Source organism: Psammomys obesus, unplaced genomic scaffold (genome assembly GCF_907164565.1).
Source record: "Psammomys obesus unplaced genomic scaffold, mPsaObe1.curated_primary_1811, whole genome shotgun sequence".
Lineage (NCBI taxonomy): Eukaryota > Metazoa > Chordata > Mammalia > Rodentia > Muridae > Psammomys > Psammomys obesus.
In genome coordinates this window covers 75030-90644 of record NW_026590468.1, presented here as the reverse complement: position 1 = coordinate 90644, position 15615 = coordinate 75030, and the positions used below count along the sequence as shown (strand labels likewise).

General features: G+C 42.5%; 1 protein-coding gene across 4 annotated transcripts in view; it reads right to left on the bottom strand.

The window, feature by feature from the left end:
• The window catches only part of Dennd5a (DENN domain containing 5A), a 69153-nt gene that overhangs the window by 13527 nt on the left and 40011 nt on the right, over window positions 1-15615 (bottom strand). For all 4 annotated transcript variants that reach the window (XM_055607435.1, XM_055607438.1, XM_055607439.1 and 1 more), the window contains 7 exons: window positions 14138-14353; window positions 13457-13691; window positions 11919-12069; window positions 10617-10710; window positions 8355-8486; window positions 7346-7498; window positions 1150-1234 (listed from right to left, as the gene is read on the bottom strand). In XM_055607435.1, coding sequence (XP_055463410.1) covers window positions 1150-1234; window positions 7346-7498; window positions 8355-8486; window positions 10617-10710; window positions 11919-12069; window positions 13457-13691; window positions 14138-14353 — 1066 coding nt within the window. The remainder of the gene's footprint in view (window positions 1-1149; window positions 1235-7345; window positions 7499-8354; window positions 8487-10616; window positions 10711-11918; window positions 12070-13456; window positions 13692-14137; window positions 14354-15615) is intronic.

Genomic DNA, 15615 nt, shown 5'->3' with positions numbered 1-15615 from the left:
GATCAAAGGAAACAATGTGTGTACGGGAAGGGACACTTCTGGGTGGCATGAAGGACCCATTTTGTTTTTCATTAATTTACTGCATGATCTCACATCAATCCTGATCCTTTTGAGACCAGCTTTTTTTTTCTCATAAAGTAAAGAGGCTAGTCTAGATGGTCCTGGAATCCCTCCAAACTCCAGGTTGTATTTATGGTTTTGCTTTTGTTTTGTTTTGTGGGGTGGGGGTTGGGGGATCTAGAGAGAATGCTAAGCAGTTAAGAGCACTGGCTGTTCTTCTAAAAGACCAGAGGGTTAATTCCCACACCACATGCTGGCTCACAACTGGCTCCGACTCTAGCTCCAGAGAGATTATTACCTGTTCTGGCCTCCATGCTCATGTCAGAGAAATAAAAGATGCTAAAAAAAAAGAAAAGAAGAAGGAGGAAGAGGAGAAGAAAAGAAAAGGAAAAAAAAGAAAGAAAAGGAAAACCAGCTTCTTGCAAACACCAGGACCATAATAAAACCCAATTTCACTTTTTTATTTTTAATTTAGAGCCCATTTTTGAAAATAAAACAGGTTTTCCTAGACCCTTTTACTCATCACAAGGTCTGCAAACATCACTGTGATACAAGTGAAGCTCTATATTTCAGCAAGCGTGGCGGCTCCATGGTTTTTTGTTTTGTTTTTTAAGATTTATTTTATCTTTATTTGTGAATGGGACACTGTGTGTTTCAGTACCCATGGAGACCAGAAGTTTGATCCCCTGGAGCTTGAGTTACAAGTGGTTGTGATCCACCCAACATGGGTGCTGGGAACTAAAAATTATTTTATTTTTCTTTCATATGTATTAAATGCCTTGCCTGCAAATGTATGTGCACTGCATTTGTTCCTGAAAAAAAGGGTGTAGGGTCCCCTGGAACTAGAGCAATAAATGCTGTGAGCTACCAAGTGGGTGCTGGGCACCCAACCCAGGTCCTCTTTAAGTGTAGCAAGTTTTCTTAACCACTGAGCCATCTCTCTCCAACTCCACAACAAACACTCTTTTAAAACAGAAACCATGCAAAGCAAAAGCTTTACTGTCCTGGAAAGGGGAAGAGGGATGACCATTCTAGTGAGGAATGGCAAAGTGAGCTGAGACATTATCTGCACAAGTGCACAGACCTTACCTGAGGTACTGAGACTTCCTGATGTGAGCTTTCTCTGCCGGTTTTCCTGATAATGTAACAGATGAGACCACAAAGCTGATTTCCCCTGGAAGCAATGGGAGGAAGAAACAGTTTTTACAATGTTCAACATGCAAACACCAATTTTTACTTAAAGTATCAGTGTTATGCCTGGTTTCAATCCCCTCCAATACACACAATGTACATAAATATGTCCTCTACTAAAATCCAGGAGAAACAGAATGAAAGATAACAAAAAGCTAAAATGGTTCCCAACTAGACTACAAAGGAGATAGGATATATCCAAAAGGGTATGGTAAGGACACATGAATAAGAATGTAAAAGACAACCTCTAAACGCTCTGGCGGAGAAAGATCAGCTCTTCCCTTCAGAAACATATACCTAGCCTATGAGAGTCTACTTAACAACTTCTAAATCTCCTATCTTATTTCAATGCATCTTACCCTTAGTTGCAGGCTCCAATAAGTAAGTCAGGCTGGACTCCAACTCACAGAGATCCTCCTGCCTCCCTGCCTCTTCCTCTCTCTCTGGCTTTCTCTCTGCCTCCCCTCTGCCTCTACTCTCTCTGCCTCTGCCTCCTAAATGCTGGGATTAAATTATGTGCCACCATGCCCAGCTCCAATTTTGGTTTTTTTGGGAGATTTTTTTGGTTGTTTGCTCGGTTTGGTTTTTCGATTTCTCTATGTAACAAAGCTCTGGCTGTCCTGGACTCCCTTTGCAGATTAAGCTGGCCTCCAACTCACAGAAATCCAGCTGTCTCTACCTCTCAAGTTCTGGGATTAAAGATGTATGTCATCTAGTGCAGCTCTCCAACTTTGTTTTTTAAGAAAGGGTTTCTCTTTGGCCTGTAGTTCACCAAGTACTGGCTGCCCAGTGAATCTCCTCCCCATCAGAGAAACATTCACCACCATTACTTTTTCTTCGTAAATTCTGGAGGCAGGCACACTTTGATACATTAAATAGGCACCTCAGCCACCTGTCCCAAGTTTGAAGCTTAACAGTAGCACCTATCATTATTACTATTTCCATTAAATATAAAACTGAAAGATTTTATAAGATTATTATAAGTTCTGTTGCTAATGTAATGCATAGTATATTTTTTTATTAATCACATAGTAAGTAGCAAGATCATGAATCTGAAATATTTATTATCTATGATAGTTAGGGGGCTGAGGAGATGGCTTAATTAATAAAATGCTTGTTGTACAAACATGAGGATCCTTCTGGCTCTACCTCTGGAGTGCTGAAGTTATAGGCATAAGCTGCTACAATAGGGATTTATGTGGTGCTAGAACTGAGCTGCATAGAGAGGCCCTGTCTCAAAAAGAAAATGAAAATAAATGCCTGAGGTCTCCAAGTGCACACATGCACAGACATGTGCATCCCACATGAGTCATGGCGTCTTGAAGGATGATTGTAAGAAGGATGATTGTAAAGAGACCGCAGTTCTCAGGTGGCCAACCGAGCTCAGGCACTAGGTGGCAGCCTGCTCCTTTGCCTCAGACTCCTAGGTGCTGTCTGGACTTGGGCCTTGGCAGAAAGGAAGACGAGCTGTGTGTCAGCGGTTGTAAGTACACCTTCTGACTGCCCCAATGCCAGGGCTCTACTTCACTCACTTGTACTCATCTCGTCACTGCAACAGCAAACAAGCCCTCCTTATAGACTGGAACTCTATCTTCGGTCAACACAGCAACACAGTTACTACAGTAAGTCACACAGTGAGCTCAAGGCCCATTTACTCAAGGTGGTTTAGCAGATAAAGAATCCTGCCACCAAGATTGAGGACCTGAGTTCAATCCTTACGTTTCAAACAGCAGAAAAAAGAAAAGTGAGAGAAAGAAAGGAGTCCTACAAATTGTCCACTGATCTTCCTCTACCCTCCTCTCTCACATACATACAAGTCCCCAGACACAAAATAAATTAATCAAAAAAAAAAAAAAAGTTTAAAATAGGGCCAGGTGTGGTGGTGCATGCCTTTAATCCCAGCATTCTTAGGCAGAGGCAGTCAGATCTCTGAGATTGAGGCCAGTCTGGTCGACAGAGCTCAGAGTTCCAGGACAGCCAGGGTTACACAGAGAAACCCTATCTCAAAATAAACAAAACAAACAAAAATAAAAAAACAAAAGAAAGGAAGAAAGAAGGAAAGAAAGAAAGGGAAGTTGATCCAATGGTAGAATGCTTGAAACCCTGGATCTGATTCCCAGCACTGCACAAACCAGGTGTGGTGCATGTCTATAGTAGCACTTACAGTGCTCTCAACTTAACGAAATTAAGATCTATTTAAGATAGACATGGTCCTCAAACACCTACAAAATAAAACATAATCACAGATCATAGCATTCTGTTCTATGTTTGCAAGGTATAGTTTAGAGCAGATAACTAAATATAGACATAGATTGCTTAACCCAAATATGCTAGCCTTCAAACCTGTCAGAGATCTGCTGAATACGGCATTTAACGATTGTAAGCTTATTATGACAGAGAGTCCCAAATCCTAGCAGTAGCGCCCAAAGTCTCTGCGAAGATTTGGGCGCAACGACAGATGACTTCAATTCTGGACTGTGGTATGCTAACCACTGGACTAGACTGCCCCAACTGGCCCACTGATAAGGCCCAACCTCAACTGTGGATAAACTGGATGCCCAATGAGTTACTGTCTCACGTTGCAGATAACAAGGTGAGATAAATCTCTCACATGTTTTCCTTCCACAGGAAAAAACTTGTCCTCTGCACCTGATGACCAGACTGTCTACCCGTGTTGCCATGAAGACCTGGGACAACTGGTCTAGGTAGTGAACTGTGGACGCACCATCATCTCTGTCATTTTGATAAACAGATTCACTTACATTACAATTTATCCTTCTCAGGTCTCTGATTACGTTGATGGCTAACACCAGACCTTAAGCCTCACCCATAGAGATGAAACTGTCAGGTTTAAACACAGTCTGCTTTCTTAGCAGACTCAAAAAAACAAAAACAAAAACAAAAAACACCACAGGTCTCAGATGTAACTTTTTACTTCCTTTAGCTAAAAGAACTTACTTTATAACAACTACTCTCATCAGTTTCACCTGTGTCTCATTAGATACCAAGGCCTAAGAATACAGAAGTTTAAGTTAAGAGGATATAAGAAAATGTTTGAGGGCCTAAGAAAGGTGTTTTATGGTTGGTAAACGCAAGTTATAAAGGTTGAAGGTTTAAGGTGATTTAAGGTATCCTAAATAGATAAAAATGCTTCATATTTCTTCCTGTTGCTATGCTACTGTTGGATTAACTGTCCAGAGCTTTGACATTTATCACTAGAGCTCTTATTAGTCTAATCCTGATAAAAACATTCCACTATATGTCCCACTATCATGGTTCCAAGTTCAAGATTTTAAATCTCCTTTGGTTTGTCTTTAAGTATAGACTTAAAAGTTGTTTTTCATTGTGCTGGATTTATGTACATCCAGTCTTCTGGAGAGAGAGAAGCAGCCTCTCTACCATGAGGTATAATCATACTAAAGATCAAGATCAAGTGAGTTTTCCCCTTCTACTTCACAGAAGACCTTTCCAGAGCTCACCTTAAAGAGTGTTTATGCTGTTAACACAAATGTGTATGTCTACTTTTTCTACACTGCACATTTCACTGCAGATTACAACGGTGATGCTAACGTGCTAAAGTTTTACCTCCTTTGAAAAATTAAAAAGGGATTCTTGTAAGCTACAGGAAATCCACCTGAGTCCACCACTCAGGTCAATTGGAGTCCAGATAAGTACTGCCAACCAACAGCCGATTGCCTATATCAGAGGGTGGGATACCCACCCCCTTTCCCTAGTTTTGGGACTCCCCTTTTCTGGCTACCCTATCACTGTATTCCTGCACCCAGCACGGCTGATTGGTAAGTTCCCCTCCATAGTTGGCGTCACCCAGCACGTCTCTGGTTTGCTGAGAAACAGAGGCACCCCCAAACATGGCCTCCAAGGCTATGGTTAGTCCTTCTCACCAACCCTCATACAGACACCGTTCCCTGGGTGAATAATCTTTTCTACCAACATGGTTTCAGGGTTCCTTTCCTCATGCATGGAGGATCCTAGTACTAGGTGAGGCTGCATCTCCCAAGCATCTGCCACATGGCCCCGGCACAGCTCAAGACAACCTGCTCTGCCAGCTTCCACCATCTCATCTCTGGCTTTCCTGCACTTTGGGGGATGCCTTGGAGTCTGGCAGAACTAATTTACTTCCCTCTCTTCCCCCATGGGAACTGCATCTTCCATTGTACCCCCAGACTCTCCTCTGAGTGTCTCCTAGGCAATTTCAATTCCCTACAGCTAGCACCTGATTTATGAGCTTCCAAGCTTACATGCCTCTGCAACCAAACTTGGCCTCAATATCCCTTAGATGACAAGATCCAAAACAGAAATGTTTCAATTACTGCCAACAATTGGGTAAAAAGAGGTTCCTAGGTTTTTTTCTCTTCTTCACTCCAAACCTTCCATCTCTGCTCACTCTCCCAAAAGTTTCAAATGTACACCTAAAAGAAAAAATTTTCCCAAATGTCTTCTGCCCATATATATGTTCCAGTACCCTGCCAGGTGTTTCCTACATCCAAGACAATGCTAAAACAGTTACCCACAAGTGCTCCAGTCTAACTTTGCAGACTGCATCAAGCCAGACCTGTATTTTCCCTCCCCGCTGCAGATGTTCTCAGATCCTAGAAAGCAAATAAAACAACCCGTTCTTCCTGGACTCGGGCAACAATTCAGACTTTTGGCCTCCACATCACAGTGTCAGCAGGAAGTAGCTAAAGACGATTGATTTCTTCACCCATTATCCATTTATTATCAACAAAAGGCTGGAATGGTGTGCTTCAGGACCTGGACAAAGAGCTCCAGGTTCTCCCAGCATTCCTCAGTCCCTATCTGCTGCAGGGCATGGCTGGCATTCCCCAACCCTCTACCCTGAACTTTCCAGGGCAGGGCTTCCCCTCCTCCCCACCACATAATCCAGACACTTTGGTGCTTTTACATTTTTTTTTTCTTTCTTTTCTCTTTCTCTCTCTCAACCCCTTGTATGGCAACCAAGAGCTGCTTCCAATGAACTTAACATTTATATATTTTAATTTGCCTTGCATGAGAAGCAATCCGAAGTCCTCATTCCTGCCTCACCACCTAGCTCCTTTTTTTTTTTTTTTTTTTTTTAATTATAGGAAAAGAGAGGAATGTTAGCATATAGGCAGTTCTGCTTCTAGGTTGCTTAGCTTGCCTGCCAGGAGCCCATCTCTTACTTCTCTCCTCTCCCCTATTGCCCTCTTTGCTTTCCCCAATGAGACACCTCACCCCATACTCTTTTCTTTCTTCTCCTACATTCTCCCACTGTCTCTATGTCTCTGTGTCTCTCTCCCCACTCCTGCCGTAATAATTCTCATCTCAGATCTGTTGAATATGGCATTTTTAAATATATTATTACAAAGGTCATCCTTGAATACATATGGAGTTCAAAGCCAGCCCAGGCTACGTGAGACCTTACTTCAAAACAAGTACTTGAAAATAAAAGATGGCTGCTTTGACTACCACTTAAAAGTACTTCACTGAAATAAGGACATTCTCTGAGTATTTATGTAGCAAGAACCAAACACTCAACTTCTCAGGGATCTAAGATCTTCCGATGACTGACTGTCAGAGGGAGCCTCATTTCTACTAGGACTGTAAAATTAACACGTTTTCTGTTTCCTGAGCTCCCTCTCTCTGCTCTACCTCAGACACAGGTCAACAGTAGAGGATCAAGCTGACCTTGATCCTTCTGGAACTCTCTCTGTAGACTAGGCTGGCCTCCAACTCAGAGATCAGCGTGCCTCTTCGTCAGTGCTGGGATTAAAGGACTGTGCCACCACCTCTTGACAAAAGATGCCATTTTTTAAAGGCAGGTTTTATAAAACAGATGTATAAACCTTACTTATTTATTAGAAAAAGAAACGTTGAACTCACATTTGTTTAGCTGTTGATATACTGCATATCAGATATTTACATTATGATTCATAACAGTAGCAAAATTACACTTATGAAATAACAACGAAAATATTTTATAGTTGGGGGTCACCACAACATGAGGGACTGTATTAAGGTCACAGCATTAGGAAGGCTGAAAACCACAGGTACGGGGAGACTAGTAAGTGAAACTAGAGGCTAGACCCATTACCTGTTTCACTTGTAGCCCATGGCTCCAGATCCTTTCCAGAAGGTCACAGAGGCTAGCAATCAAGGTGTTCTCTTCCACACCGGTGATGTTCACCTCCCCGTGCCCCAGCTCCACAGCCTCCCGACCCATCTTCTCCACCAGCATCCTCTTGGTCTAGGAATAGGTTAAGTAGGACAGGTCACCAGAGTGAGTACAAAGAATCACACACAACTGCAGAGGACTGTAGCAGCTGCATGGCACATGCACTGGGCTGGGAAAGATGAGATGAAGTAGTCCCAGGGACAGCATATTTACAGCCATGTAGGTCAGGGTACGGGGAATGCAAGCTTTCAAAGTCCAGTTGAGAAGGAAGTAAAAAACACAGCTATGAGCATGTGCCCCTAGCAGGGGATTTTATTACTCTGGATTCAAACCTTTGCCTTTATGAGATGAAAATAGTTGAATAAAATCTTTTGCTCATGCCGACCTCTGATATTCCCCTATTTTCACACTTACTGAACAAACCTTCAAGCACACATATAACCTAGAAATAAATCTGAAATAACTCTCAAAGAAGCAGGTAAGTTACTAAGGACAAATTTCAAGTACAAATCTGCAAATGCTTTATTGTAAATATGTAACAACAATCATCTTTGTTCCTCAAAGATGATTGAGGAACACGAAATCTTTAAAGAAACGTGTCAACATTATATTGGAAAATCACAAGTGACTTAGCATGACTATCAGTTTAAAAAAAAAGATTAAACTCAGGGGCTAGGAAAGAAATTGCTCAGGGTTAAGAGCCTGTACTGTTTCTTTAAGAGGGCTTGGGCATGGTCCCAGAACCTACATTGGGCAGTTCACAACAGCCTGTACTCAAGGTTCAGGAGACCTGATTCCCTCTTCTGGTGACGGTGACACACACACACACACACTTTCTTCAATTAAAAGAATAGTGGTCAGAGCCAAGCAATGATCTCCCTTTTGCTGCCATGGGAAATGACCACACTCAGGAGTGTCCCCAGCTCACCTTGTTGCGGCATTCCTTCAAGAGTCCTTCTACAAACTTCCAGTTGGTTTGGGCGATGACTGATGGAGAGAGGTTGGACAGTTTGGGCTGACGGATGGTGCTGCCCATATTCCTGGCTTCCTGGATGTACTTCTACAGCAAACAAAGCAAAGACCTTTTATATCCATGCACAGTACTGGTGGGCTCCTGTACTCCACACTTCTTTCCTTGTCTATGACTGGGCTCAAATATACATGAGAGCAGGAAATTTAAGTGCAATTCTTGTACTAAAGGGGAAAGCCAAAATAATACAATTTCTGATGTTGTTGGCATGAGTATAATAAATTACCTTTGATTTAAAGACACAAGAGGCACTTTCACACGTGCATGTGGCACACACATGCACGTGTCCATAGGGTGGACGTGCCAGTAGTGAAAATTTTCTTTCTTTAAAAACCCAGTTATGTTATATGTTGTGAATATAAACATGTTTTTGTTTTGGTCCCAGATATGGGATGTGGGATTGATTCAAATGGTCCACAGCAGCAGACTGTTGGCCTCATGCGGGCTCTGAGAGAAGCTCTTTGCCAGGTGCAGAGAGTTTAAATCTGAGGACTCTGGAGAGAGAATAAATGCCAGAGCCAAGAGTGTGTGAGGATCCGAGAAAGAACAGCAGCAGCTACTGCTGCTGCTGCTGCTTCCCGCTTTGGCTCCAGTTGCTGTTATTGCAGTGATACAAGAAGTTGGAGATCTCTTTAAATGAGGACTGGACTGGCCCCAAGGAACCCGACAACACTAACCCAGCAGGAAGTGGCTAAGAGAACTGCGAGCCCCCTCTCCGCTAACCCTTTCTCTCTCCTGGCTGGTGTTGGGATGTTGGAAGGGAATGGGGTGGAATAGGGAGAAAGATACCAAAAAAAATAAACAAGTTTTTCTAAAAGTATGCCAACAGTTGTGTGAATATGTTTTTGTTTTAATCCCAGGTATAGGATATGGGGCTTCAAACTGTCCATAGCAGCTAACTATGATTTGTCTTCCTGCTCTAGGAAGGGCGTGATTTTTGCCAGCCGCAGACAGTTTACATCTGGAATTTTGAGAAGGTATAAATGTGAGCGCCTCGAGTGGGCCTGTGGTGGTTCCTGCTGCTACTTTTGCTGTTGCTGGATTGCTGGTCGGAGATATTCTAACAATGAAGATTGGACTTGCCACAAAGAACTTGATGACTCTAGTCAGAAGGAAGTAGTCTAAAGAGAGCTATACCTCCTTTCCCCTCTAACCTTCTTTCTTGGCTACCCAGTGTTGGGGGTTGGAAGGGACTGGGGTGGAGGATGGTAGGTATAAGAAACCAGTAACATAGCCAAAAAGCCTAGCCATCCATGCCTGCTACTTTTTATAAGAACTGCCTTGGTTGTATTGCCTTTTTATCACAACAGAACAGTAACTAGGACACCATCCCTCTCCTTATTCACATAAAGGGAAAAAATAAAGTCAAGTCCACTCCATCTTTTCTATTGCTGCCATAAAACTGAAAAAGCAACTTAAGGTAGACAGGGTTTATCTGGACTCAAAGTGCACATTTTGGTTTATCGGGGCAACCGCAGCAGCAGGTGTCTGAGGGAGCTGACCTCGCCCACAATCATCACAGAGCAAGGATAGCAAGCACGCTAGTGCTCAGTCTGCTTCTTTCCTCTTACCCAATTCAGGATCAGCTGTGCAAGGAATGGTGTCCTCCCCAGAGCAAGAGAACCTTCCCATGTCAATTAAGGTAATCAAGACAATCCCACACAGACATGCTCACAGGCCAACCTAATCTAGACAATCCCACAATACACTAAAACTCCTTCCCAAGTGATTCTGGATTGTGTCAAGCTGGAATTGAAAACTAAACATCACAGTCACCTGAGATACAGAAAAGACCAGGAAAAAGTCCTCAGATTCACAGCATTGACCCCAGTTCATGTTCCTCTTTTGTATTTTAATAAAATTGGCTCCTTTCCTACCATACTAAAACAAAAAAATCCAAATTTTAAAGGAATCTCTCCCAATTTTCAGTCTTGCATCTTCTAAAGTTTGTATTACACTCAACAGGGAGTCAGTATGGACAGAATATACAGGGGCATCTAGTTAGCTGTCGTGTGAAAAAGACACCACACTCTAGTAAACCCTTCTCAACAGGGAGAGGTCATTGCTGAGAGAATGAATAACACTAAACTTCAAAGAAATGACAGAAAAGGCAAGTGCCTCATGACGGAAGGATCCCTTGCCATTTGTAAGGTGTCGTACCTCTCTCTGGTCATTGTCTAAGCGCAAGTGTTCTGTGTGCTGTTTCTGCCGGTCTTTCCGCCTCCACTGGGCAGGGGCATTCCTTTTTGTCCACCTGACAATATCAAAAGAGGCCATTAATAATACTCACTACTGCTGGTTGGTGGTGCACACACCTTTAATCCCAGGATTTGGGGTCAGCCTGATCTACAGAGTGAGTTCCAGGACAGCCAGGGCTACACAGAACAACCCTGACTTGAAAAAACACAACAAAAACAAACAAACAAACAAACAAAAAGAATATTCACTACTCTGTGAGTTCTAGGCCAACCTGGTATACACAGTGAGAGAGACCCTGTCTCAAAAAACAGCCTTAATCCCAGTACTCAAGTGGCAGAGGCAGGCAGATTTCTGAGCTTGAAGCCAGACTGGTCTACAAAGCCAGTTCTTGGACAGCCAGAACTACACAGAGACACCTTATCTTGAAAAAAAAAAAATTTTAAAGGGGAAAAATCCACTTAAGACCAACTTACACGAGAAAACTACAATGTCTCGGCAGCTAATGGTGAGCACAGAAAAAGCACTAGAGGCAATACAAAGTCCTTGGGAATGAGCAGCTAAAAACTAAGTGACTGAACAAAAGAAAACAGTCACCAAGGAATGAGACATTAATTTGTCTTAACATATCTACCAAAACTTGACATGCAGATACACAACTGTCTGGGACTTGATACTCCCTCATCTCCAAAAACTGAAAAAGAATCATCCAGCCAAGTTATCAACTTTCATGTCGGGCTTTTCGAGGACATAAAGCTAGATAGCTGATAAATGGGGTTCAGATATGAGGTCATTTTCACCCACATGAAGTCTGGCTGCTTGCAAATCCTGAGAATATCCAATCTGTAACAGAGTTATCCAATTTGTACAGTGGAAATAAAAGCTGACAGACATTGCCTACATAGTTTGGGTCGTGTGCACACTTGTTTTTAAAAATACTGAGGTTGGGGGGCCTGAAGAGATGGCTCAATAGCACTAACTATTCTTCCAGGGGACCTGCGTTCAATTCCAGGCACTCATGGTGGCTCACAACCATCTGTAATTCCACCTCAAGAAGATACAATGACTTTTTCTAGCCTCCAGGCACACAAGTGGTGCACAGACATGGATGAAGGCAAAAAACTCACACATATAAAATAACAAAATATTAAAAAAAAAAAAACAAAACCTGAGATCTTTCAGGTATACCAACTCTAGCTTAAACTCTGGATGCCAGTGACTATTGTGTCTCGTGGCTGGGTTGGGCAATCTCTAGGATTTACTTACTTGTTGCTGGCTGGCCCAGTGCAAAGCACATCAGACTGTAGCTTAGGGAAAAAGCCAGGTTCATATTTTCCTTGTCCAATTTTCATGTCAAGTAAATGTGGGTGAACTGCAGTGTGGTCAATTTTTGCCAGGCGCAGCTCAATTGCTTTTTCTGAGTGAGATAAAAAATAAATAAATAAATTACAAGTCAAATTTTTTTTTTTTTTAGAAGTAACTACTCTTTTACTTCTAGCCAAGATTGAGTAAACAGACTGATTTTTTACCCTCCTGCTTGAAATACATACTAACAGAAAAACAAACAGATAAAATGTGACTTCCAAACACTGGCCATCAGGCAATGAGGGACAGGAGTCCCTAAGAATTATAAATATATGTGGTAATTATTGTTATTAATTTATTTATCTACTTTGCATCCCAATTGTAGATCCCTCCCTCCTCTCCTCCTGGTCCCACTCTCCCTCCTTTTTCCCCCTATCTCCTTCCCCTACTCCTCTGAAAAGGGCATTCCCCACCCCACCTACCCTCTCCAGTATATCAAGTCGAATCAGGACAGAGCACATCCTCTTCCACAGTGGCCTGGCAAGGCAGCCCCATCAGGGGGAAGTGATAAAAAGCATGAGCTTGTAATTCTTACAAGTATCTCAGCTAACTGCCCTAGGAGCACACAGAGGGGAAGCCTAAACAAGGTCCAGAACAGTCTCAAAGGAGGGACATGAGGCCAGTGGCAAGAAGCATGTTCTCTAGTGTCTGTGCTGAGATCTCTGGTGCTCTGAAAACAACGCACATAGCTGCTTCAAGTGATGCTATGACACCTCTTTTTCTGAAAGAGCCTTTAAAATGAGGGCTAGTTAGCTCTTCATTCCATAGCTTAAACCCTATATTCCAATAGACTCACAAGACTATGTATTTGATTATCAGAAAAGAGTAACTCAAATCATGCTACAAATTCAACACAGGTGGATTATAGGTGGGCTAAGAACTGACTGCCTCACTCTTATGGCACATAGGTAGAGCCACAAAGTGACCAGATCTCTTGCTTCACAGTGCTTAGCTATTCCAATGCTGCCATTTAAGTGTAAAACAAGATGAAAAGGACTGGGAATCCTGACTGAGAAGCAGGAATTTAAGGTCCATCCAGGTTTATATAGCAGTTCCAGGCCAGTAAAGAGAGACTCTTGCCTCAAAAACAAACAAACAAACAAACAACAAACAAAAAAGATTTCAGACCAAAAGACAAACAAACCAAAAATAAGAAAGCAAAGCATGGTGATGCTGAGAGGCAGAGGCAAGTGCAGCTCTATGAGTCGAGGCCAGCCTGGTCTATATAGTGAATTCCAGGATAGCGAGGGTTACAGAGACCCTCACTTTAAAAAATAAAATAAAATGAAGAAGAGAAGAAAAAAAAAAAAAAACGACGAAGAAGAGTAGCATTGCAAGCCATGTGATAACATGCTCAAAGGCAAAATCGGAGAAAGAAGCACATGTTTAGGAAAAGGTACATGTTAGCAATGGAGTCCCAGATGCCAAGGAGGCCTTACCTGCTTCATCCACAGTGGTACACTTCTGGTACATGGATGTCCGAAGAGTAGGGGTTCGAACATTCAACAGTCTGATCTTGTCTACCCTTGAGTCAAAGACCCGGAGGACAGGGTCTTTGTCATCATCATCATGACACATAATCTTGTTGTCAATAAAAGATGCAAACATCTGGGTCTCTAGGAATCTTGAAAGGAAGGGCAGGTAGGGCTCAGGCTGATCTGACAGGAAAGACGCCTAGTGGAAACAGAAGGAGGCAGTGGACAACAGAGAAGACTATGGCAGCCTTGACAATCCCAGGCAACACCCCCCTCCCATCACAGGCAACACACCCAAGGGCTGAAGTGGGACAAATCTCTGAAGAGCCCTAAGTCTTTATGAAAAGCCAACTACAACCCTCCTCCCCTTTGTTAACTCTCAAAAAAATTCAGATTTCCTGAGATTCTGACAGATTTCCTGGGCCTTGACCTTCAACTACACATACACTTTTGCCTAAACACAGAGAGTCCTTTCCAGCACCACCAAGGAAAACAACAATAAAAAGGGTTGGGGGGTGGGAGAGGCTTTGGCTAGAGGTAAATCAATTAACAGTAATGATCTGCATGCCTGTCTCTCTATTTGACATTTCTAAAGTCATTTGCAGTCACTTCTTCATCTGCACCTCCCAGCAGGGTGTCACTCACTTTATCAAAGTTCTGCATCTGCTCCCTGTTGGTGAACCAGGACTCCTTATCCTGGCTGGGCTGGATGACAAACACTTCATAATCAGCAAACATCTGAGTAAAGCGATTGGCAAAGACTTCCCGGATCTGAATGTTTAGCTGGTAAATCCTGAGTTCTTCTTCATCACACTGAACTTTGAAATCTTTATTGCTACTGTGATCTTCACGAACTTCCAGCTTTAAAAAGAAAAGGGAGTGGGGAGGCAGTTGAGGGTATGAACAATTACACTTTTATGCTAAGAAATGTAAGTCATCTGATTTTTTTCCATATTAGTCTCAGCAGCAAATGGTGAGAAGGTGAGAATAAAAGGAAAACTAGGAAGGAATTCTAGAAGTTAAAAGTTTAGCTAAGTGGTAGAAACTTGCCTAGCCAACAGATAGAAAATAAAAGAGAGGGGAGGAGAGAAAAGATTCTGAGGTGGAGAAAAGACAGAGTTGGATCCAAAGGTATCCAACAACTCTGTTACGTGGAGATACAATCCCTGTAAACTGAGTGCAGGCCAGCCAAGGAACAAAAGGAACGAATCCCTCCCCAGTGAAGAAGAAAAGAGGAGCCTGAAGTCAGAGCGTGGATCAAGCTCTGGTTCTGAGATACTCCTGGTATCACTTTTTCCTTTCCTATTTCTTTGGGGTGGTAGGGAGAAATCACTTTTCTTACCTTTCAATGATTGTCCTTTTTAAAAAAGAAATTTATCTTCCTAAATATTATTCTGTTCAACTGGTGTAACGCTTTAAAATCTGCTGTATTTTATAAAATGGAAAAATGAAATGGCTCACCACTAAAAAAGAAGTCCAACAAAGTCATTACATTAGCCTAACACTTGTATGTAACTAAGCAAAGTTGTTTAGCAATGAGAATGGGGAAGGTAAAGAAATGGGCAAACAAAGACAGAAAGCTTAATTTCATCGAAACCAGAAACTGGAAAAGCCAAGTGCATCCCTAGAGAGAGCTCAGCATTACAGGATTGTGGTAAGCTGCAGCTGAACCCTGGGCTAGGCTCTGAAAATGCTGAAAAGCCTGACTGTTGTGACGTCACAGGGCAATGGATATGAAAGGTCTACATACAACCATCACCATTCTTCCCAATTACTCTGCAGAGTGCCATACAGAACGGTGACAGGCTCTCCCTGTCTGCACAAGAAGCCGCTCAGACTTAGATCAAGTAACATTTGCTAGAACAGCTGTTTGTGCTCAGTCTCCCAGACAGTGTATTCCTTCACTGTGCACAAATATGCAGTCAGCTGGGCTGTGGTACCCCTCTAATCCCAGCACTTGGAATGCAGAGGCAGGTGGATCTCTAAGTTCAAGGCCAGCCTGGTGTACAAAGCGAAACACATAAACAACACAAAAGAAAAGAAGAGAAGAGAAGAGAAGAAAAGAGAAGAGAAAAGAAAAGAAAAAAGAAGAGGAGAGGAGAGGAGAGGGAGAGGGAGAGGGA